This window comes from Serinus canaria, chromosome 1A (genome assembly GCF_022539315.1).
Source record: "Serinus canaria isolate serCan28SL12 chromosome 1A, serCan2020, whole genome shotgun sequence".
NCBI lineage: Eukaryota > Metazoa > Chordata > Aves > Passeriformes > Fringillidae > Serinus > Serinus canaria.
The window spans coordinates 14,610,267-14,634,891 of NC_066314.1; the positions used below are offsets into that span (position 1 = coordinate 14,610,267).

At 38.6% G+C, this 24,625-nt stretch overlaps 1 protein-coding gene across 7 annotated transcripts in view; it reads left to right on the forward strand.

The window, feature by feature from the left end:
• Window positions 1–24,625, forward strand: part of KIF21A (kinesin family member 21A) — an 87,456-nt gene that overhangs the window by 57,054 nt on the left and 5,777 nt on the right. For 4 of the 7 annotated variants that reach the window (XM_050983567.1, XM_050983548.1, XM_050983537.1 and 1 more), the window contains 13 exons: window positions 294–395; window positions 2,119–2,284; window positions 2,775–2,795; window positions 6,631–6,691; window positions 6,894–6,948; window positions 8,326–8,543; window positions 12,743–12,853; window positions 13,384–13,512; window positions 17,095–17,231; window positions 19,477–19,657; window positions 19,993–20,157; window positions 20,839–20,956; window positions 24,206–24,376. In XM_050983567.1, coding sequence (XP_050839524.1) covers window positions 294–395; window positions 2,119–2,284; window positions 2,775–2,795; window positions 6,631–6,691; window positions 6,894–6,948; window positions 8,326–8,543; window positions 12,743–12,853; window positions 13,384–13,512; window positions 17,095–17,231; window positions 19,477–19,657; window positions 19,993–20,157; window positions 20,839–20,956; window positions 24,206–24,376 — 1,635 coding nt within the window. The remainder of the gene's footprint in view (window positions 1–293; window positions 396–2,118; window positions 2,285–2,774; window positions 2,796–6,630; window positions 6,692–6,893; window positions 6,949–8,325; window positions 8,544–12,742; window positions 12,854–13,383; window positions 13,513–17,094; window positions 17,232–19,476; window positions 19,658–19,992; window positions 20,158–20,838; window positions 20,957–24,205; window positions 24,377–24,625) is intronic. The other 3 variants (XM_050983544.1, XM_018910253.3, XM_050983563.1) reach the window with 2 other exon arrangements.

Consider the following 24,625-nt stretch of genomic DNA (forward strand, 5'->3'; position numbering starts at 1 on the left):
AGGACAAGAAAACACAACCTTGTTAGCACTGAAAATGTTCTCATTAAGAAATTAGTTTTTGTTTGTCTGTGCAATTATTGTGCCAGGAAGTGAAAATAGGTGAAAACTTTTATGTGAAATTTGAGATGAAGACTTCTACAATAGATACCTGAGTTTTAATGTCAACCGTGTAATGCAAGTTAAGATTGCAATGCATTTAAATGTCAAAGCTAATGCTTTCTATTATGCTGGCAATAACTTACAATTCTTGGGACTTTTTCACAATCTGACTGGGCTTATTCTTGCACACATAGGAAGAAGGGGAGACCTTGGATGTAACAGCAGTGATTAATGCTTGCACTTTGACAGAAGCTCGATATTTGCTTGATCACTTCCTTATGATGGGTATCAATAAGGTAATGTGTTAAGTGAGGTATGTGTGTGCCAGGACTGTGGAACGTGCCAGGGGCAGATTTGTTGTGCTGATGTAAAGGCATGACTTATGGGTGTTAAACAAAGCAAAGCTGGTCGACATTACTGAGTCATGCTGATTCTCAGTGTGAAGGCCCTTGAGATCTGTTGTCCTCTTCAACTTACTGCCTGTCTCTCAACCCCCAGTAGAGCCTTCTTCACTGTATTAATTAGCTCATGTTGTTCTTACAAGAGCACTACCTTTTTGTAATCAAATAAATCTCTGTGTTTTTCAACAAACTCCTAAAGAGAGCTTGAGAACTTTTTTTTAAAAGACTGTCTCTGCCACCTTTGTACAAATATGAACCTTAAAAAGTTTAGGTTATGTGTTGATGCGTGACATGCTTCAGTCTGAGTAGAGCCACAGCGATTCTTCTGAAGGTGTTGGGGAAATATTTGTACTCTCATATTTTCAAAATAAGTATTTGGCAGCATATAACCCTGTGCACATATGTATCATGTGCTCTTGTGCTGCTTTTCTTTCTGTCTCATTGTGTCAAATGGAAGATTTCAATGATACTGAAACTGTCTTTGGGTCAGCCTCCTGATCAATTCTCTGGAGTTTCTTTTGCATTTTTTATTCATCACTATGCAGGTAATCCAAAGAGTTTGTGGGGAAAAAAAAGGGTAAAGAAAATTCCCACAATCACATTGGCTTCTGGAAATTTCAATCTTCTAATATTTTTTCAGCCCTTGGATGTGTTTGAATGGATCTTGCAACAGAGGTAATGTGAGAAAAGTGCCTCTGACTCACTCTGTTAACAATTTCTCTTTACTATGATAAAAAGCTCCATTATGTAAAGGATTCTATCATCTTTTTGTTTAGTAATTATCACATAGAAAAGCTGAAGGGATTTTTTTTTTTTTTTTTTTTTGCAAAATTGGTCATGCCTACTGTCTCTTCTATTGTTTGTTTTCACCTGAAGAATGTGTCTGTTGATATGTAACTTTAGTTCAATCTAAATGTGGTGAGTAAATTCATAGGGCTGCACTTGTTACTCCAGCACTAGCACTCAAAGTCTGCTGTTGCCCTGCAAGCCTTTGAGAAGATGTGTTGTACCTTCATTTTTCCATACTGTTTCCTCTGGAATTTGGAAATCTATTTGGAAACTGTTCCATAAATTTCTTTGGCTGTATTTTCTCCAACTAAAAAATTCCCACAAATCCATGGATCTAGGGAAGTTAGGCCATAAGATCTTTCATTAGGAGCTGAAAATTCACTGAGTGATTGGGTAGGAAAGATTACAGTTCTGTGTCCCACCTTGTCCCACTTCCACCTCCCCCTGTTCCTTGTTGTAGAGAACCATAGGTAATAATTTTTTAAAAAGTAGTTATTTGGGAAAAGTGGAGGTGTTGATCTTTCAGATGCTTGCTACTCTTAAAAAAAGCAAAGACTCTGATTTGCACTTGGGAGTCATGTCCCACTTAGCCACTGGATGCATATTTGCAAGGCAGTCTGAGGAGTGCAAGTTAAAGGAATGCTTAATGAGTCTCTTTAAAAGGTGAAGAAAAGAAAAAGACCCTTTGTTGACACCAGATCTTCAGGATGTGAGAAGGCAGCTTCAATGTACACATTGTTTGTGTTTGTAGTTTTAAAAAAATTTTGACAATTTTCATTTTGTAAAACAAAGGTTGTGATAAAGCATTTGTCATCTTTCTTTCTCTTAGGGTCTCCAAGCAGCTCAGAAAGAAGCTCAGATCAAAGTTCTTGAGGGACGCCTTAAGCAGACAGAAATTACTAGTGCTACTCAAAACCAACTGCTCTTTCATATGCTAAAAGAAAAAGCTGAATTAAATCCTGAACTTGATGCTTTTCTGGGTCATGCTTTGCAAGGTAGTTTTTTCATCTTGTTTTCTGAATAGCCAGCTGCACGTCACGTTTGCCTTTTTTGCATGCTGTACTGGGCGTTCTAGACTATTTCTTTTCTGAATAGATGCTGTATTGTAACATCTTATACTTCACAATTGACATGCAAGTTTGACATTTTTAAGCAGACCCTCTCAGCAGTGAAATGTATGAAACAAAGTTTTCTTATTATTGAGATTTTTTTAAAAAATTCAAATAATCTGCTTGTTATTTTTACAATCTGGAATTGTTTTAACTTCTGAATGGGAAGCTCAAAAATTCAATCCTGTTCAGTCATCATATGCTGGGGATTTTGGATTGGCATTTTATGTCGTTACGGCATCTATTCTACTTCTCATGAGATGATACTAAGAAAAATTTAGAATACATTTGGGTACTTTTGTTTTATTTCTTTTTATAAATGGATATGTTTTGATTGGAATGTTGCTTTTTTTTCCTTGTTGCTGTATTTACACAGACCTAGATAGCATACCACTGGGTAAGTATGTTTAGCTTTCTGTGTACTGTACAGCTGCATGAGTTACTAATTCATTCATGTTCACTAACTGATGCATCTTAGAATTTGTGAGTGTGTGAAATTTGCATGAACTATTCTGTACATGTACTCATTATCATGAGCTTAAAGAGCATTTCTTCCTTTCTGAAGCCACCCCTAGCTCTCGTGGTAATAGACCTTGTGGTAGTTAAAAGTGAAGACAGTAAGCAGAGCTGTATTTCAAATTTATAACTTGGTGCTTGCTAGCCCAAAGTATCTTCTGACTACATAAAACTATTTTGGGATATACTACTGTTGTGAGAAATTCTGCTTATCATTTTAGGTTTGAAAAAAAAGGCAATTCTTAATTTGCAGGTCATTTTTAACCTTTTGCAAATAGCTCATTTTGTAATGTAAATATTGTACAGAATGCAGGATTATATCCCACTTTTTCGGGTGGGTTTAAGTTACTGACTTCACTGATTTTGAGATAAATCTCTTGTTGCTGTTGCTTTAGAGTTATTCCCAAATGAATTAAGCTTATTTTTTTCCCTCCAAAGAATTGGCTATATTTGGAACATGAGAAAAATATTCCTGTTACCAGTGATAATTCCTTTTGTGTTGTCTTGTGCTACTTTTAGTCATATTTTGCTGTCCTGTGCTAGTTTGCACAGCATTTCAAAGCACAAAACTACGTGGAAGTGTATAGATCATAATGTAGAGATGGTGAGAACTTGGCCAGCTTCCTGTCAGGTGACACCTGAAGGTCTGTGTCAGGGGATCTTGCTGCATGCAGCCAGTTATTTATTCAGGCACCTCAGTGGTTTGTAGCATCATAGTGTGTCTAGAACAGGCCTTTGATGTGTGTGCATGTTCACTCCTGTTGGAGCATTGTTTCTCCTGACAGCATTGCATTTTCTTTAGCTCTGGACAGGCTTTTACTTATTAACAACATCTCAAGCAATAAAAAGCCACTTGCTAAATGTATTGAAACAGTAGCTCTGTAATAAAATTTTTCATAGAGTGTTATCTCATTAAAGAAGCTTTTTAACACTTTGCAAGCATGACCTGAGGCTTTTAGAGTATCTAAGCGACTCAGGACTCCGCTAACACTTTATAGGAAGGAAATGCAGCTGAATATGCTGCACTAATCTAGGTCCAAGACTGTGGGTAGTCTGTGTTTTGTGGGTGACTAGTGACCAAACCTTTTAGCTGCAGGGAGTTCAGACACCACTGTAGTGAGGCTTTGCTGCTGGGATTGCTGGCTGGTTGGCAGGGATGCTGTTGGTGCAGGGCCTGACACAGCTCCTGCAGGAAGAAGTGTGGGTGGCAGCAGATCCTGAGATCAATCTCACCAGGATGCCACACCTTGGTGGCAGAGCACAGAGAGCCCTATCCCAAACAAAGGGATTGTACTTCCATAGTATTTGTGATTTACCTTCTTGATGCCTGCTTTCAGATCCTCTATCTTCAAAAGTTCTTAGCTATTTGAATACACTTGGCTCAGAAAAGCTTGAACATTCCCCAGTGTAGTTATGCACTTGTATTCAGCTGTAGACAAGAAGAAGTTTAAGTCTCCAGAAAAGTACATCACAGGCTCAGGATCTGACTTGAATGGACTTTCAGTGCACATCCACTTTGGTGGATGAACCAGCTGCCATTCACTATCCCATCTGCTCTTGTGAGGAGTTAAAATGACCATGAAATTGTGTTTTGGATGTTGCTTCTCTCTGAGGAGTTGTGGAAGCTGCTTTTACTTCCCACCTGCGATTTATGGAGATTCATGGATGGGAGTCACAGACATCTGTGTGCAGGTGGTCAAATGTCATTTCCTCTGGGTGAGCTGTGCTGGTGTATGGCTTTGTTCTGGTGCTACCAGTTGCCACTGCATGAGGATGAAGATGAATAATCAGAAAACTCCACCTGTTCTACAAGCAGTGGTTTGCTAGCAGCTCTCCCTGCAAACATCACTGTCTTTACTAACTTCATTTCTCCTTTCACCTCTTCTCACTCTCGCAGAATCTTGCTCTTTCTAGCTATTTGTTGATTCTGTGCACTGGTTTGTATCTCAGGGCTTTGGGCAGTCTCCTGTGTTGAATTGCAGGCAAACTGAAGAAGCTCATCAGGTCACATGAGAGTGAGCCTACAAGTAAAATACCACCTTTTGTGGTCATTCCACACATTCTACTTAGTTACCTGTAAAAAGAGATTGCAGGTTCTTTATGAATAGGGGATCAAGTAACATAATTCTGATAGGAATCCTATATTTTTTTAAAATGCATTTATTTTAGGGATGCTGCTTTTGTCTTACTGAAGGATCAGTACTCTAAATCCCCACTTTTGCAGAAAGCATATCATAATAATAGCAATAATAACAACACTAATGACAATAATGATAATAAGTATTGAAATATGTTAATCTGGCCTCAAATCCATGATGGAACAAAAAGAAACCTGAAAATTCAGAGTGCTATTCCTGTGACTCTGCTTTTTTTAGAATATTGTTGTATTTCTGATAATTAAGATTACATCATTAAAATTAATTAAGCAGTTAGGTAACTCTGAAGTGCATTATTGGTGTTGGTTCTAGGTTGATGGTTTTAACTTTTTCAGGGAACATGTTTAGATGCAGCATACACAAAAGGCAGTATTTTCCTTCTCTTTTTTCCATTCCTTCTCAAAATTCAGCTGAAAGCTGCATATCCTTCCTCCCTTTCACCAAAGCATGAACTTAAAGACATATACATGGACATACCTGTTTTGATATGGGTTACAAATATACTTATTCTATGCATTGCAAATGGTATCTGCTTTTTGACAGAAATTAAATAAAGATACTCAATGTCTCTTCTAGTAAAGAGGATGTGTAATGGAATGTCATTACAAGGTTATTTAATCCTTAATATTTCATGAGTATGTTCAAAAATAAGGGACTTTGCTTACAAAAATGTGTATGTCCTTGGTCTGTGCCTAAAATGTATTATTAGAATAACACACAATTCAGGGGATTTGCATTCCCAGCAGTTTGGAACTGACTGTACATGTGCCCTTGAGTCATTGTGTCAGCTTAATGTTTTGCACCATTTGCATGCAGATGTGTTAATTGGATGTTTGACAGTGTTAGTGTGTGGCATGCATGCTGGTTTTGTCTTCTGTGGACAGGTTTGTGTACCCATTTTTGCTTCAGGAACATTTCTAGTGAGCAGTTTCCTTTAGAAATTAATGTCTATTTAGGAAGCCATTCTAAAGTATTAAGTGGTAGCATCATCCTCTTTTGAAAGGAATCCTTATATACTAATAAAGTGCTTGCTTCTTGTCAGCTCAAATGCTTGGTGGCATTCTGTATCAGAGGAGGCTGAGCCTCAGCTCCCTAGCTAGTTAAAAATATCATTTTCTTTTTCATTATAGCCAGGCTGATTGTGTCTTGGAGCAAGAAGATGAAAAAAAAAAAGAAGAGAAAGAGACATTCTTATTGTCCATTGATTTACATCCCATATCTTCCATATCTTGCAGATTATTTTCTCTGCTTTATCTGCTCTCTTACAGATTTCCTTCTGGAATTTCTGTTTTTCTGTCATCTCTGCTACAGTAGACCATGTTTGGCACACTATGCCTAGATGTATGATGTATTTAGATTGTATGAAAAGAATTACTTTAGGTGTCAGGAAAATTCAGTGGGGGCTGGATAGAAAATGGTCAAGGTATTTTGAAAATCCCTATCTTTTGTACTCTGTTCATCTACATTCGACATTGTCTGAGTTGCTTTGTACAGCACTTAAAGCCTTCACATCCTGTTGTAGAGGGACAGACTAATGTTATTCTTCTGGAAATTTTCTAGAAAATGTGGAAGATAGTACTGATGAGGATGCCCCATTGCATAGTCCTGGAACAGAAGGAAGGTGAGGAAATCTTTGTTACTACTGATTTTAGAAAAATTACTGTAATTTCCTCCTTTTGTAATGCAGAATCATGTATCCTTTAGAAAGTATCTCTAACATTGTTTGCCTGCAATTTCAGTAGAAGGAAGACTAAAATAAAAATACACACCTGCAAATCTGCAAAAAGTATGACTTTCTAACTGTGATGCAATTTTTCTTTTAGTTCATTATCTTCAGATCTCTTGAAGCTTTGTGGTGAAGTGAAGCCCAAAAGCAAGGTAGGATGTACAATGATGATGATGATAATTCTTCTATGTTTTTTAAGTGACTCTATGATTCTATGATAATTCATAATTTAATGATATCTTCTGGAGAATGCTTTTGCTTTGCCAAAGAGACTTCAATGAATGAAGATGTGCAAAAGGTGAACTGATGTACTTTACATATGATTTGTGTGCAATATGATTTTGTGTTGAAACTTCACTCTAAGAAGCAATGATAAAAATAGCTTCTTCAGTATTTTGGGGTTAAGTTACTGAAATTCCAGAAAGAGATGTATTCTTCCAGTTACTTGCTCTCCAAACTGGCGTAGTTTTGCAGATGAGTATTAGTAGGCTACAGTTCAATGCTATTGCCAGTGGGAATTGTGAACTTGCTTATTGTTTGCAATTTGTCACAGAAATCTTGAAGTTTATGACACAAAAGTTTGACCTCCAGGATCTTAATTACAGTTGACAGTGGAGGACTATATCTAGGCTGACTACAGTTTAATATTAATGGCAGTGGGAACTGGAAATGTGCACTGATGGCAGTTTTGCTTCTGTGCTCACAGGAGCATAAACCAAGTTTGCAAAGTAAAGAGAAGCTTAGCCTCCCCTTTTCCAACTGCAGCTGGCTTCCATCTGTGTTGGCCGTTGCATTATTTGGTAACATTCCTTGGTGTGCAGCTTTTTGGGCTGTTTAACTGAGTTTGGTCTGAAAATGCAATGAAGTAAGCATATAATTTTTATAATGGCTCTTTTCAGACTGGATCGTTATCTTCCCTATTAGTCTTTTTTCCCCTGAGGAAAAGATCTAATTTCACTGTAAAATGACACCTAACATGTATGATCCATTTTTTACAAATTACTGTGTTGCACAAAGCTTAGTTCCTTTGTGAGTTTTTCCTTTTTTATAATTGTTGAAATGCTGAATGAATTTTAATAGATGTGGACTTCTGAAGAGGTGACTTAAACTAAGGAAGAAGCAGAGTTTGTATATGAGAAGGAGCCTTGATGTTAGAAGTCACACCAGTATAATTAGGTAGTAGGTATTTAAATTGACACTTTGCTGTGTTCCTCTCTGCTTTATAACATTTCGTTTGGATAAACTGTAGGTGAGTAATATTGTACTGATGTAGTATTGGTAGGCAGCTGGTTGAAAGGATATGCTTGGAATCCAGTTGTCAAATCAGTGTTTCATGCCATTGAATTTGAATTGCCTCCTCTAAAATCATTGCCCAAAAGCAGAGACGAGCTTCTTGATTTAGGTTCCGAAGGCAGTTGCCAAGTGTTTGAGGGGGATGCTAATTGCCAGCTAGTGCTAAGTTGAGTGTGGGACTCCTGGCACACACCTTTGCAGCCTGAAGTGGCAGTTTGGATGTTGTCTGTCTGCAGGCTCGCCGCAGGACCACCACGCAGATGGAGCTGCTGTACGCAGCCAGCAGCGACCTGGGCTCCGACAGCAGCGCCGCCGACTCTGCCCCGGCCGCCGCTGCCGCGCCGCCCGCAGAGACCCAAGGAAGTGGGGCGGCTGCTGACACACACGATGCTTCTGCTAGGGACAGAGAGTTTATACCCCCACCATCTGGCTTACCTTCTAAGATAGGCAGCATGTAAGTTTGGCCATGCTGTACTAATTATCCTTTGCTTTTAAAAAATGCATGTTGCCAGTTTCTTGTAATCCATTATTTTAACTTTACAAACGAGGTTGATATACTTGAAGCTTACTAAATAATACTGACAAAGCTCTTTCCTTTCTACCATCACCACTCTAGAAAGTATAAATACAGTCTTGTAGGTACTGTGGTTCTTATTGAAGATGTAAGTTCTGTTAAGCTGCTTTGTTATTGTAACTGTGTTCTATGTAGAGGAGAAACCCCTTCTAATACCTTGAACAGTTTGCTGTATTTGTGCTATGGGAAGTGCACATTCTAGGGAGGTAGTGAGAATCTGATTAGAATAGCAGAGAGATTTAAAAAAAACCAACCAAAACAACCAAACACAACCCAAAAACTTTATTATGGTATTTGGATATGGTCCTAATTATTAGGAAAAATCTTTCTGTGAGTTATCGTGTATGGACCATGCATAAAATGAAGAAGTCTGTGCAACAATAGAGTATTGAAGTAAAAAGTTGGAAGGAAAATGTTAGATATTATGAATCCTCAAAAATCCTTTCTGTTTGTAGGTTGCACTTACCTGCAGAACAGTTTTACTAACTGAAAGTATCTCTTGATTCTAAACAGAACTAAAAATAATTTCGTCTTTTTACTTTGGACCAGCAGAGGTCTCTCACACACCCTCTTTTTTTATTTTCACTTGCTCTTTCAGTTCATTTTAGATCTACCAGTATCACTGCTGGTTATTGCCCATTCACTGCTAGAGACCCTTTTCTTGGCTTTTTAGGTACTAGCTCCTGTGTTGCACAAGCTCATGTGTAAATTCAATGCACTTCCCACATTCAGTGATGTGGAAATCAGTGTCCCATAGCTATCTTCTCGTTACAGGTTCTGGAGTTAAGCATCTTTTAATATTCACCTTTCCTATTTGCATAATATTTTTACAGCAGTCTCTACCTAATGTACATTTTCAGTTTGTGTTTTTTACTATATATTTCTGGCATGTGCTTGAGGTGGCAATTGTGAACAGTAAAACACTGCTGACAGCAACTATTAACCCATGCTGATGGCTTCAGTGCAAATAGAATCTGCTTGGAAAGAATGCTCTTGAGGGTGAGCATAGGTGGAGAAAACCCACTTGTTTCAGCAGTTAGCGTGAGATGAGTAGAGACTTTTGAAGCTTCAAGATCTAAACCATCAAGTGTTATGACCTGACATCCAAGACTCAGGTAATACCAACTTTTGCCTCACTCCATCTTCTAGAATGTATCCGTTTATGAAAGTGAGCCAGCAAAAAGGCAAACAAGGATTTTCCCAAAACTGTGTTCTGCAAGACTTTGAGAGTTAGATACTGTCAAAAAGTCAATTCAGTCAGCAGTAGGCCTCACATATTGAATTGTTATTGATCATGTTTCAGTAGATAAGTGATCAAAAATTCCCACGATCAATCTGCAGTGACCTTCTCACTGCAAGTGTATATGTTTTTTCAAAATAAAACTCTTGCTGGTTTATCTGGTCATAGTTGAAGAAAGCATGTCTTTATGACCCATCTGGCCTTCCCTTATGGGCCTGTGGTGCCAGCATATCTTTTGTAAAAAAATATATTATTCAGGAGGAGATTTTGACTTTACCTGCAATAAATGTTTTCTCCCTTGTTCCACTTACTTAAGTGACATTCGGGAATGTAGAGGCCGTAACAGTAATCCAAAATATAGACTCTCAAAGAGACAGAAATTAATTATATGTTTAGGTGCAAATTCTGGTATCTGCATATGCACAAACTGCTGCACTCTGGAACCTCTTCACTTTTCTAAGGTTTGTGGTAATTCCATGGTCCTTGGAGAGGGATTTGTTACAAGGGCATGTGTTAGGGCATGTGTAGGTTAACGGGTAATGGCTTCAAACTGAAAGATTGTAGGTGTACATGAGATATTGGAAGAAATCCATTACTGTGGGAGTCAAACACTGGAACAGGTTACCTAGAGGAGCTGTGGATGCTCCATTCCTGGAAGTGTTCAAGGCCAGGTTGGGTGGAGCTTAGAGCAGCCTGGTCTGGTGGAATGTGTTCTTGCCTAAGAGAAGGTGTTTTGAACTAGGTGATCTATGAAGTCCCTTGCAATCCAGACCATTGTGTGATTCTGTTACTTAGGGAGGCACCTAAATACATATGGCCAACAGCTAATTTAACTGGAGTTCTGTTTACAAAGTTGGTTAGTGCTGCTGTCCTTTGATATACTCAACTCATCTACAGTAGCTTTTTCAGAGCATAGTTGTCTTCTGTAGGACTTTTCAGATGTTTGATGTCCTGGCAAAGGTAAAAGGGCTCTGGAGACCTGGAAGTAGGTATCTGTCCTTTTCCTTTTCTGTTAGGTCATTGCCATCATGCACCTGGTTTTTACACCTGTGCTTAGGAAGTTCATTCCAGCAAGATAGCTGTATTTTTATAATACCTGCATTCCCAGGCTTTCAGAAAGAATTCAGAAAATGATGATGCTATTTACACCCTCTGCTGAGGATGCTTCACTGTGGAGTCAAAGATGGAAGACTCAAGGGCAGGCAGAGAGAGAGCAAGTGAAAGTTGCCTCTGTGTCTGAGTATGCAAGGATGCCAGTGTGAGGCAGAGGAGCTTGGGTTCCAGTTTCTGGTTTGGTTTATTTAATGGAGCAGCTGCTCAGTAAACATGTAAGCAACCCTGGCAGTAGACACTATAGCCTATTTGTCATCCTTGCTGGAAGACCTGTCAGCCTGATTCATAGAATTTGCCTTGTGACCTCAGGATTTTTTGCATCCCTAAATGCATACTGGTCCAGCATAAAGAGAGGGAAGGGAGTGTGTCCTGTTCCACCTTTGTTGGTGTCCTTTGCACAGTATGCCTAGAGGTAAGGGAGCCCTACATAGAAATGGGTGCTCTGGCCTTGAGGGAATTGGACCCACTTTCTCCCCTTTTTTATGACTTAGCTGCTAGGCTTCTGTTCAAAACCAGGCAGGTTATCACCTGTCCTCCTTATCCTGTCTCTTGAAGACCCTGGGGAACTCTAGGGTTGACATGCAGTTCTTGGCACTTGGTCCTACAGGTCCCTCACATTCCAGCTAGAGTTTGTGATCACCTGAGACTGTCTCATCTCCTTGAATCAAGTAGCTGTTTGTGGTTGTGCTGTCCATGTTAAATCATGTTATTCTGCATTCCAGTCTCCAGATGGATTTTATCTAGCACAGACTTCCTCTTAAGGGAAACATGTAGAGCTGTGCATGTTCAGAACCTGTAGGGCTCTGAGACTGATGGTCATAACCATGGCAGGTGGCCTGCCAAATGAGCTTTATCTGATTAATGGAGTTGCATGGAGCAAAAACACTTTCAGAATCTCTGCTTTCTTGCTTTTAATGAGTGTTTCATATTCATAGAAAAAAAAATCCTTCTAAATACAAAGAAATAGAAAAAAACAAAACAAATATTGCTTTTTCTCAACTAGTGAGAAATGGAATTTCAGAAGAATGGAGACCACTCAGATTACTTTCTTTTTTCTTTTGTCTGACTGTGGTGAAATGAAAACATTTGGGTGTCAGCTTTAATACTGCCCTCTTGATATTCTTGCTAATTTTAATGGAGAATAAAAGTTGGGAGAAAGACCACAGTGACTATAAATTGGAATTGTTTCAGAGCAAGAACTGGAGAGACAAATGAGGGATGAAAAGCAAGGGGGAAGGAAATTGGGTGACAAAGAGAAACCATGTTATAATAGATTGTCAATGGGGAGTACCTCTTTTCACTTCCTAATTAAAATGAATATGTTACTGCAAGGTTTCATTTGTGTATAAGAATCATTGTGATTTCTCTGTTCTTCATGTCTGTAAATGGCTGACTGTAGATGCAAATGTGGAATCTGAAGTTTAAGAACTTCCATGATCTTAATTTGGATGCATACTCCACTTTATTTCTTTTAGTGACTCTCTTTTATTACTGAATTAGTAAATCTCCTTTAACTATTCAGAATCTGACACTGTATGTTAATCATCTTTGAACATTATTAACTTGGTATATTTTTATATTCAAGTGTGAGAACAAGTTTATAATCCTTAAATTGAAGAGAGACAATAATAGATGAAGTATGTTCTAAAATTTGTAACCGCACTGAGAGAACAGGTAATATTCTGTGAAGGGCCTTAGGGTGAGATAATGATTGCTCTTGTTTTAGTTCGAGGCAACCATCTCTTCCAGAGAAGAAGATACCTGAGCCTTCACCTTTAGCAAAGAGAAAAACCTACGAGAAAACAATGGAAAAGACAAAGACAAAAGAACAAAAACTGTAAGATTATTTTAAATTTATTTCCTCTGATGTAATTTGAAATTTCTTGAAAAATAAATCTGTATTTTTCTATTTCTTTTCTTCCAGGACAGTTTGTATTGTTGTCAGTGTTGATATTCATGGCTCAGCTTATGCCTGGTTGTTTGGGGTTTTTTCCAGGTTGTTTTTCTGTACAAAATAACTCAGGGGCAGAGCCCTGAGAAAATGTTCTTTGGAGCATTTGCAAATTACTTTTTTTGTTTTTAAATCAAAGTCATCAATGTCTCTCAGAGCCTTCAATTTATAAGGATTTCTTTGTTTTAGATGTGTGTTTTCTGCCTGTAGCTTTCACTTTTACCACTTAATCTTTGAACGTTGTGCCATCTTGCACTCTGCAGCCTTAAGCTTTTTGCCTTCTCGGAGAAATATCTGTATTACAATCTTAATTATTTGCTTAAGAAAAGAGCATCTAACGTTTGATGAGGCATGTTGCTTTTAACTTTTCTAACCATTCATAACCTGTTAAAGAAGATGTTCTTTTTTTTTTGTAGCTCAGATTCTGGAGCCCCAGAGGCTAGTCTGTCACCTCCTACTTCCCCACCAAGCCGGCCCCGTAATGAAATGAATGTTTTTAGTCGTCTTACTGTTTCTCAGGGAAACACATCAGTTCAGCAGGATAAGTAAGTCACAAAGGGAAGCCTCAGCCCCCAACCAGGGAAATGCAAAGTGTGCCCAAGTTTTCAGTGTAGCGTCTGGTAGAAATTTTGCCCATCTGCAAGACAGGAGGAGATGTTTCTCATGTTTTTTGAGTAGTTTTCAAAGGAAATATTTTAAACTACCATGGGACCGCTGTAAAAATTCAAGAAGAGAAATTTCCTGCTGAACCTTGTTTCCTGTTTTCTAGGATATGTCTGGTAATTGTAGTTTTAAACCCAAAATAGAAAATGGTAGAATTCTTAGATGTTTGTGTATCTGTGTGTGTGTTTACACTCAAAAATAGATTTTAGGTGATAATTTAGGAAATAGTGCTTTTGGCAGTTACTCAGTTGCTCCAGTGTTTCTCAGAGTGCTCTCACAACAGCACCTCAGAGGATGGGACACAGAAATGGCTAGAACACAATTGTTTAGAGATTATCCAAATTATTGAACAGACTGACTTTAGGAGGTGATCTGCAGGACTGGATGATATTCATCTTGTGTTTAGAAGAAGTAGAACAGATTTTTCTCACCTTAGGCATCTGTTTAGAAACCTTACACCGAGTGGCAGTGGACTTTACTTGACTAAAATCTCTATTACAGGTTTCAGTACTGATACAAATACCATGCAGTGCTTATGAGCTGCAACTCAGATTTAAAATGTAGCTTTATTTGTAGCTCTAGCAAGATAAGAAATTGCTTTTGTCTGCTTACACTATTTTTTTTAATAAAATGGGTTTTTTTCAGAGGTCTGCAGCCTCCACATACCACGCAGTGGCTTGCAAGGCTTTCAGTAACTGTGCTTGTGACTTCTTTATCTTAGCTTATGTTTCTTATTGCTAACTCCCACCAAACCCTTTTCATTTTCTCTGAGCTGACTTTGAAGTCAAATAGAAACTGCTGAATCTGTTTGAGTTGAAAATGAAGGACATCTTAAGATGTACTGAAAATCATCATGTTTTGGGAAAATATTGTCTTGTATGTGTTCTTGGTTTTTATTTTTAAACATTTTTCCAAATGAGAGGGGAAGGATTTTTGAACTTAGCATGGCTTGCAAATCACTGTATTTATTTGAGTGAGTTATCATATTTAACATTTATATCTCTATGACTAATATTTTGCATGTCTCTTCTACACTTAGCAGGCATTGATGTTCAGAGTATTTTTTTCTTTGATATTCTCAACAAGCACTATCCTATGGAGGTTAACTTGTGCATCTATCTTCTCCTTTTAATTTTTTGCCTTTACTTCTCTAAGAAAATGTTGGGGAAATAAGAAATGGCTCAGCTGCTGTTACTCATCTTCTGGAGCTGCAACAGTCTACTGTAACTTTCTACTGCGAATGATATTTTAATATAATTACTCTTTCCCCCCTAACCCCCCCATCATCATGGGTTTGAGATATACCTTGAGCAATGCTGCATAATATTTGTGGATTTGCATTGCTTTTCTGAGTTGGCCATGCTGTTGTGTGTTCTACTCATATGGAGGCTTTCCTTTGCTGATACCTATATTCTTTCTCCTCACAATTCCACCACTGTTGATTGTAGGTCTGATGAAAGTGATTCCTCTCTGTCGGAGGTACAAAGGTACTCTCTCTTTCTCTTTTCTGTTTTCTTGACATCTCTCATCAAAGTTATTCCAGTTCTTAAGGCATTTCATTTTGCTGCATGATTTTTCCTGATACCTGTGCATTGTTTCTCTTGCTTTTGCTGGAACATGAAAGATCTGAGATTTGGGTCAAGCATGTCTCCCCCTCTCCTTTTTTAGGGTATTCTTTTATCATTGTTGAGCTTGTCAGGTATTTTAATTATAACTGAAGTATGGTGTAAACATTTCCTTAGATACATTGTTTTTCTCTTTGTTTTCTTTAAAAAAAAATAGGAGTAGACATTTTCTTATGTTTTAATTACTTCTCTCCTTAGTTTTGTTTTTCTTTTTCCATTGTATGCTTTGATCACTAAAAATGAAATCCTAGTGTAAATAAAAATGAGTGGTTTTTTATTACTTCTTTCTCAGAGAATGCTCAGTGGCTTAAGAGATGAAAGAAATGTTGCCACTTGTGTCCCTGTGGGTTAGGATTTTGGTACTCAATGAAAAATTAGTTTATCTAGACAAGGGCAGTCAGATAATTGCTAATAATATAATGGGGCTTTGGCTGGTCATTGTAGCAGTTATAGTGTTTTTTTGTCTGTAGATTTTAGAACACTGCATTTAGGTGATAAATAGCTCCAGGACGTGTATTTTACAGGAATTGTCGTGGAAGTGAATGGGTGAGAACAGCAGGAGGAATAACTCAGTTCGGAGGCCGCATGATCCTCTAGGGAATACTACAGAGAAAATCATGTTAGTTTAGTATGATGCTAGAAAACAATAGCATAGAGACCTAAATTAATTAAAAATAAAATTGTTCCTGTTTTCTTGAAAACATAAAATGGTGCAGATGAAAGGTGAAAGCCTTTCCAAAATTAGGAAGATAATGTTACACAATTTAAGACACTATTACTACTAGTAAAATCTAAAGAAGGGTAGCAATTAATTATATGAGTGAAGATGTCCTGAACTGTAAAAATGTTTAAAATCATAATTTTAATGTACTAGATAAAGTAACCAGTTGTCACAAAGTTAGCTTGTATCATAAAGGACTTTTTCCTTTCTATAGCAAACTTCTGGACAATATTACGAATTTTTTACATTTTCCTGAAGCATGTGATATGTTTTGTTTTGTTGAGATAGGGCTATGGTTAGTTCCTTTTCATCACAGTTATGTGTGTGATTCCCAAAAGAGCATGACAGTGAGTCTTAACTGCAAGCTGACCAGGTCACAGCTGTGTTGCATGTTTTGGGCATTACCTTGGGGATTTTCTACACTTCACAGAAATAAAGGGGTCTGAGTGTGTGCCAATGTGTGCATGGGATTTTAGACTGCTAGTGATTTTTGTTTGGTGAAGAATTGTGAGGTGTTTATTTCAGGCAAGTTAGTCTTTTGGCATTACCACAGAATTAGCTGAAAGTGCCCAGGAAGATTCCTCTGGGGTGTCAGCATTCCAGTCATCCTCCCTTTTGGCCATTGGAGCATGAGCATGTTGTTGGGTACAGGGTGCAGTGAGAACCTTCTTCAGGCACAGAAGTTACCAGCAGTTCTCTGGCTCTGCCCATAGGAATCAGATGATGTGAAATGCATGCTGAGTTTGGAATTGGCAGTGCACATTACATTTGCTCCATTTTTCAGATTGTGCTGTTTAGATGGTTGACCTTGGGCATACAGAAGCTTGTGTGTAGTGGTTTGTTCAGCATTGTGGAGACTTTGCCACGTACCCAGCATTTAGCATCTCGTTGTCTTTTCATTTGTTTGTTTTTGTATGTGATTTCCTTTAACTGCTAGGCCAGACTTGGTGGGTGTTGAGGCTAAACAGTAAAAGTCCTGACATAGTTTATGAAAGGCATTCAGCTGCTCTGCCCTCACATCTAAGAACACTAGGGTATTTTTTTCCCCTACATGCAAGTAAATTAGCTTTATCTGTGTCTATTACTATGCCCAACTCACATTCCTTTTTTTTCTTTAGGGGGATAATTAACCCATTTCCTGCTTCCAAAGGCATCCGATCCTCCCCGCTTCAGTGTATCTATACAGCTGAGGGACATACCAAGGCTGTGCTTTGTGTTGATGCAACTGATGATCTTCTCTTCACTGGATCTAAAGGTTGGGCAAGCTCTTTGCACCTCTGCTGCCTACAGAGACAACTTGGGGTTGTGAAATTCTCAATTTGTGCTTGGTGTTGTAAACACAGTGGAAAATTCTAAGGGTCTGTTTTTCAACATAAGCTGAAGAGGGATTTACAGTAATTATCTCTGGGTTTCTAACTCCAGTGTGTAGTATTTGGCTGCTTGTTTGTAGTGGAAAACCACAAAAAGCAGTAACATTAACATTTGTTGAGTGATATGATGGAAGCAGTCATGGTAGCATGCACACACATGACATGCAGTGCAAATAGCTTCAGGGTAAGGGTGGAGATGGGAACTGGCACATGCTTGGCTCTGCTGCACAGTTTGAATACCCTTCATGCCATAGATGGTTCTTTGAACTATCTTCTTCATCTGAGGGTGTCTTCTGCTTCCTCTGTGCATCTTGTTGCCTGTCCTTTGTTGTTATAAGAACTGCATGGCAGTTGTGGGAGGGCATGGAATTTTAGTAGCCTCTAAAATTCCTTACTGGAATAGCGCAGTCACTCTATAAACTTCTCAAACTGATAGAAGCAGTGTTTTGAAGGAAACATTTTCCTCCTGTCTTTAGTGAATTTCCAGTATCATTGCTCAGTTTGGCTTAAAGATACCACCAGAGGCCACCAGAGCTCAATGGTTTCCTTTCACAAACACCTATTTTAATGTAAAGGACTTGTTATATTCCTGTGCAGCTGAAGCTATGGCAGACTCCTTTTTCCTGAAAGTATCAAAGCTAAGAGGAATTAGAGTGGCTGGGAAGAAATTAACACCTGTTGAGGGGGAGACTCCTTTTCACCAGTTCATGTAATGAATAAACCTTGAAATTTCAGGACATCCCTTTTATCCTAGTATTAGCATAGTTGACAACCTCATCAGATGCAGGTCTTCCACTGCTAATATTCAGTTATGGTTTCTGTGGCTATTCTACTAGCTGGCTGTTAAAAATACCAAATCACACACTTTGAGTGTGCAAACTTTTGATCTTGCAGGTTTTAAGCGTACATTTCAACATTTGTACAAGCATATACAGTTGCAAAAAAGGACATTGATTTAGATTTTGTAAATAATACTTAGTTAATTTCTGTTGAGATTTTGAATTTTGTGGCTATGTGAAGGAAAAAAGGGCATGTTTTAAAATTTTATTTTACATCTAGATTTATATTCTAAAGGTTTGGTAGTTTGTTTTTTTAATGGATGTTTGCAGATGTTGCAAATATTTACCTTTTGGAAGTCATATCCTAGCTTCTTAAGTATTCTTTTACTCAAGAGTGTAGACAGTTGCTTAATTAAATAAAATTAAATCTTTTGGAAATTGTTGCTGAAGCAGAAAGCCTCAGCTCACTGACATCAGATAATACTTGCAGACAAATTCAGAAATGCCAGTAAGCTCTCATGTGCATAGCAGATCTTTGATCTTGGTGGTTGGTGTTTTAAAGTGGCAGACAGGTCTTGCTGTACTTACCTTCATGCTATCATAACTAGAGTGTATACATGAAGCTTTCTCTTCATCCTCCCCATACTTATTTCAGTATAAATGTATGTCTAAAATACCTGGAGTGATACAGACATGGCACACCAAGGAGAGTTTCCTGTTCTTGCCAATAGCATTGCAGATATCTTGAAAACTTCCATGCATTTGGGATTTTAACACATAAAAGGTTGCAGTATTTAAATTCCTTTGCTATGGAATCAAAACAGTGGCTAAAGCACTCTTTGCTGGGATTTTCAGAGGCTCCCAAAACACTGAAGAGTTTGGGTCCATTTGTAGTTGTGTTGTGGCAGTCAGAACTCGGCTTGCTAAGTCTCAAAACTCGTCCTGAACTATGTTTTTGATAATGAATTCTTGAATTAAAAATTGGATTATTCTCTTCATCTATCATCAGCCACACTTTGCAGCCCCTAAACTGTCTGCATTTTCACTTCCCTTGAGATTTTTATCCTTTTAAAATGCTTCTGGAGCTAATATGCAGATCTTGAAAGCACATTTAATAATTAACCTTGCTTAGTTTTGATAATGATAGATGGATGCCTGTGTGTATTTTTTAAGAACTACTTAATTTAGCTGTTTTTCTGTGGTGTCTACAGAAATGGAGGAAAATATAAGAGTGCAAATGAATGTGTGTACTTCTTTTTTTAATTAATGGAGTTCAGGAAAAGCATGAGAATTTTTAGGGTTTCTTTTATTGTTGTTAATATTTTTCCCATTTTTGTTTATCTTTATTTAGATCGTACCTGTAAAGTCTGGAATCTGGTAACTGGACAAGAGATTATGTCTTTAGGGGGTCACCCAAATAATGTGGTTTCTATTAAATACTGCAACTACACAAGCCTGGTCTTCACAGTTTCAACCTCCTATATCAAGGTGTGGGACATCAGAGATTCTGCCAAGTGCATTCGGACGTTGACGTGAGTATGCTGAACCTCAGATGCCAAGCATACAAATGAGTCTTAGTTCTAGATACATTTTATTAAATGTAGTTCAGTGCTGCAGTACAGTGAAATATAAGTACACTGTTGGGAATGTTTCTTTACATGTTCAGGCCAAGTTAGTATGGGGCACCAGTAATGGGAGCACAAAACAATTTGAGTTTTATCAGATGTTCAGAATTCATAATTGGCTTATAGCCTTTTTTGCTCAGTGAAATAGGTTTGTTTTTAGAGAGTATACAAAGTATGGCAAACTAACTGTAGAATTTGGGGGGTTTTCTTTTTTTTTCCTTTTTCTCCTTCTCTGTACTCAGGTCTTCAGGCCAAGCTATGCCTGCTGATGTGTGTTCAGGAAGTACTAACAGAACAGTTGCTATCCCAGCTGGAGAGAACCAGATCAATCAAATTGCACTAAATCCAACTGGCACATTCCTCTATGCAGCTGCTGGAAACTCAGTGAGGATGTGGGACCTGAAAAGGTACTGAACACCAGCCAAAGAGAATGTTCCTTAGGTGGTTGCATGTGCATAGGCAGCAAAGTTGTGCATATGCAACAGGCAGTGTAGTGTTTCTTCTCTAAGGTAGTGTCCACACCTGGGCAAAATATGGTATCAGTTACAGATCAGCTAGCCCATCTGTGGTGGTTACTGAGATAATGATTTTCTCATGTGTAAAGGTTGTGGTGAATCATTTCGGTAAAAATGACTGGAAAAACACAAGGTTTTGTTTGACAGGCACTACAAAACACACTTTTGTAAGGTGAGGATGGGAATCCTGACTAGTAATTGTTGATGAGATGATGGAAGCCAATGGAAGTAATGAAATATAATATGGGGTTATGATAGCTGCACTATAATTACACTTTTCCAAACAGAACCTGCTCCCAAAGAGTGCATTCAAAATACAGAAAATACTTATGAGGGGACTGATTCATCTTTACTTTAAAATGTTCTAATTCCTATTTTGCATAAGTAGAGGGGTTTTGTTGTATTTAAATTTAATATTTATCCATGGATATGAACAATAGAGTATAGGTAAACAAGAGGAATACTGAAGATATAGGGAAAATAAAATTATCCATTCTGTAAGAAGCTGTGCTATGGACTGTATTGGATATTTGAAAAATTAACAAATCCTCATTTCTTCTCTTATCCTTAAAGATTTCAGTCTACAGGAAAGCTTACTGGTCACCAGGGTCCTGTTATGTGCCTTACTGTTGATCAGATCTCCAATGGACAAGACCTTATTATCACTGGTTCAAAGGATCATTATATAAAGGTAAACCACTAGTATTTGCTTATTTTAACTTGGAACATCAGCATGGGATGCAGGCTTCAGCAGAAGTGGCTTACATCTGCACATTCAAAATGTGATAGCCAAGATGAAAATTATTTCACCAGTCATGGGTCATGAATAATATTCAGTCATAATACTTACCACTTCAGTGCCTTTTTTGTTTCACCAAGGAAGATGGATGCATGGTTGTCTCCAGTTTAGGGTTTTTTTAATCCCCATTAAATTGGGTATCAGGTGTACAAAGTCTTGGAGAAATATTCCTAACACCTACTTTTAGGTAACATTTAGCTCTTTATCTTAAGTCAGTGCCTCTGTTTTGGAGCGCAGACCTAATTGTTTAGCAGAGATACCCTGTGTGTTCCTCACATAAGAGAGTCCACAATTTAGCCCAGGCTGTTTGTGGAGTGCTGCCTGTGTTCTGAAGTGGGGAAGGCAGCAAGGTCAGCACTTCTCAGCCAAGGTGGACAATATACTTTTCTGTTTCTTGGAATTGTGATTCATTCACTCAAGGATGTGGAATCTGTTTTTTGGGAGGAGGGGGTTATTTTTTTGTCTTTTGTGGTTTTTTTGTTGCTCACCTCAGCCAGTGCCTGTTTGAACCCACAAACTCCTGTTTCTCAGGGCTACACCCAAATCACCAGACTTAATGAATTGTAGATCATCTGGAAAGGGGACCCTCACACTGCAAAGAATGTGTGATGCATGAGGCCAAAGAGAATGGACAAAAAGCCCTATGAGGGGATACCCTTTGTTCTGTTCTTCTCACACTCTGGAAAAAGTGTATGAACACAGCTGGGGGTGGGGCAGGATCCAGAATCTGTGTGAGCTTTCTCACTGAACTAGGCTTTCTTTTTTTCATATTATTCTCCAATTCTTGGATGCTTGGCTGTGCACTGTGCCAAACGCAAAAAAGTGCCTGAGAGGTCGGTGCACAGTTGGGCAGTTTGGGCTGTGGATATGAATCCTGTCAGCAGTGTCCCTATGGTTGGAGGCCAGGGGATTCTTAGGCAATGGGGAGACAGAGGCAGACACTCTGAGAATTACTTCTCTGCACAGTTCAGAATGTTGGTGTAGTTATGAGCTGCCATCCTGGCACAGTAATGAGGGAAGGACCTCAGTGGGAACAACAGGGTGGCATCATGTAACGCACGTTTGTCATGCTGTGAGCTGGAGGTGGGAGGGCTTTTGGAAAACTTTTTTTGAAAAGCTGTCAACAGGCAGAGAAGTTTATCTGTCCTTCTTGTGCTTCCTTTCTGTGGCCAGGCTACATAAATCCTCCTAAGTCTGCCTGCCTCTTGACTTACACCACTACAATGTCCAGGGGATATTTCAGCCATTTCTGAGTGCTTCAGAGTAGTGTGTGTTCTCCAAAGTGAATGCCTCCAGAACTGTCAAGCCACTTTGGCCAGTATAAATGATCTGTATGTACAGCTGTCTACAAATTCTCAATGCTTCTGTTGAGCCTGGAAAAGAGAAGGTTATGTGGGGACCTCATAACTTCCCAGTATCAGAAGGGGGCTTACAGGGAAGCCAGAGAGGGACCCCTCATCAGGAACTGTACTGACAGAACAAGGAGTAATGGTCACAGATGGAAAAAGGGGAAATACAGGTTTTGATATTAACATGAAATTCTTCACTGTGAAGGTGGTGAGATACTGAAACAGGTTGCCCAATGAGGTTGTGGATGCCCCAGTGCTGGCACGATTCAAAGCCAGGCTGGATAAGGCCTTGAGCAGCCTGGTAGAGGGGGAGGTGTCCCTACTACCGAAGAGGGGTTGGGACCACATGATCTTTAAGGTCCATTTTAACCCCTTAACAATCTGTGGTTCTCTGCATGGGTAGGTCTGTTGGGCTACTAGGCCTGGTGACAGATACTGTCATGTCACAGGAAACTACTGTCTTGTCTACTGAGTCAGTAATATTAGTCATCTCTAGGTACCTGATTTTTCTGGTTTATCACTGAATTTTTTGTTACAGTTGGAACTGATGCATGTTAATTGAATGCGGTGAGTTATTTTAAAATACCTTTAGCTCACAAGGTATTATTTTACACTACCAAGCGCTCCCTTTTTTACTGTCAAGCTTATTCATTCTAAAAGGCCAATAAAGAGCAAATAATAGAGGATAAAGTTTGACATTTGCCTGTGAAACAGAGCTGGTGGTTTAAAAAGTTACAGCTCATCTGTTCTTTCAGCTCAGTCTCACTGGGTGAGTTCTGGTTCCCTACAATGCAAAATGAATCAAAATTGCTTACACTGCAGCTCTGGAAACAAAGACTTGATGGGATTGATTATGGCTTAAATTGTTAAAGCAACCTTTCTCAAAGAGTTTGGTTTAACACCCCATTCTTGGAGCACAGACAAGGAGAGAGGTGTGTCTTAATACATGAAAAGCATCAGTGGGTAATAGTATGTAACCCTTACCAAAACAACTTGTCCAGAAAAACATATTAATGCCTCTTTCTGAAGCTGCTTACCTGTGCAATTCTCCCAGAGTGAGTTACTGTCACCGACATGTTTTATGAAAAATCCTTTCCTTAGGATTTCTCCCCTCCTGAGAAACTGAGAGGCCTCAGGAACAAACTGTAAACAATTCTTATCTGCTGCTGTGGAATGCAACGGGGGAATCTGTGATTGGCCTCCTCAGGCTGTTTCCAATTAAGAGCCAATCACAGTTCACCTGTCCAGCCGGTCTCGGTCTGAGAGAAGACCTTTGTTTTCAATTCTTTTCTATTCTTAGCTTAGCCTTGTAGTGGAATCCTTTCTTCTATTCTTTTAGTATAGTTTTAATATATTATCTATCATATAATAATAAATCAAGACTTCTGATACATGGAGTCAACTTTCTCATCTCTTCCCTCATCCTGGACCCCTGTGAACAAGACAACAAGTTACGTTTCCCTAACTCACTCATGAGCTTTGTTTCTCTAGCCCACCACACAGGGTATATATGGGCTCTTCCTGTGAAGCTGCTGTGAATATGATATTCAAGTAGTAGTAATTCTTCCCAGAGCAGTCTTCTCTGAAGTCAGTGGAGTATTCCCACTTCAGGCAAGAGGTGGAAGAGGAGAAAGGAGTGGTTCTGGTAGATAAATTCTGTCAAATATACATCATGATACTGTGGCCTGTAATAAGACTGTAATAAGTTTTTTCCCTAAAGTTATTTGCTGCATGACTTTCAAGCAGGTTAGATGGCAGAAAATTTCATATAACATTTTATTATTTATTTTAGATGTTTGATGTGACTGAAGGGGCTCTTGGAAGCGTGAGTCCTACACACAACTTTGAACCTCCTCATTATGATGGCATTGAAGCACTTGCTATTATGGGAGATAACCTTTTTAGTGGCTCAAGAGATAATGGAATTAAGAAATGGGATTTGTCTCAAAAAGACCTTCTTCAGGTAATGAAAAAAATCATGGAGCTGCTGTGACAGTCACGCTGTAGAACTGTTTTCAGGCTGTATAAATGTTTTCAGGCTCATACAATGACTATTCACATAGACACTGGTGCTTTTAATGGGGAAGGCATAGAGCACTGACTAAGAAAGAAATCAATAATGTACTTGATCTTTACAGGCAGTTGCTTTTCTCTTCTGTGCATGTAGCATCAGGAAATTCTGATGAAGTGGTTATCCTGTTTTAGCTCTGAG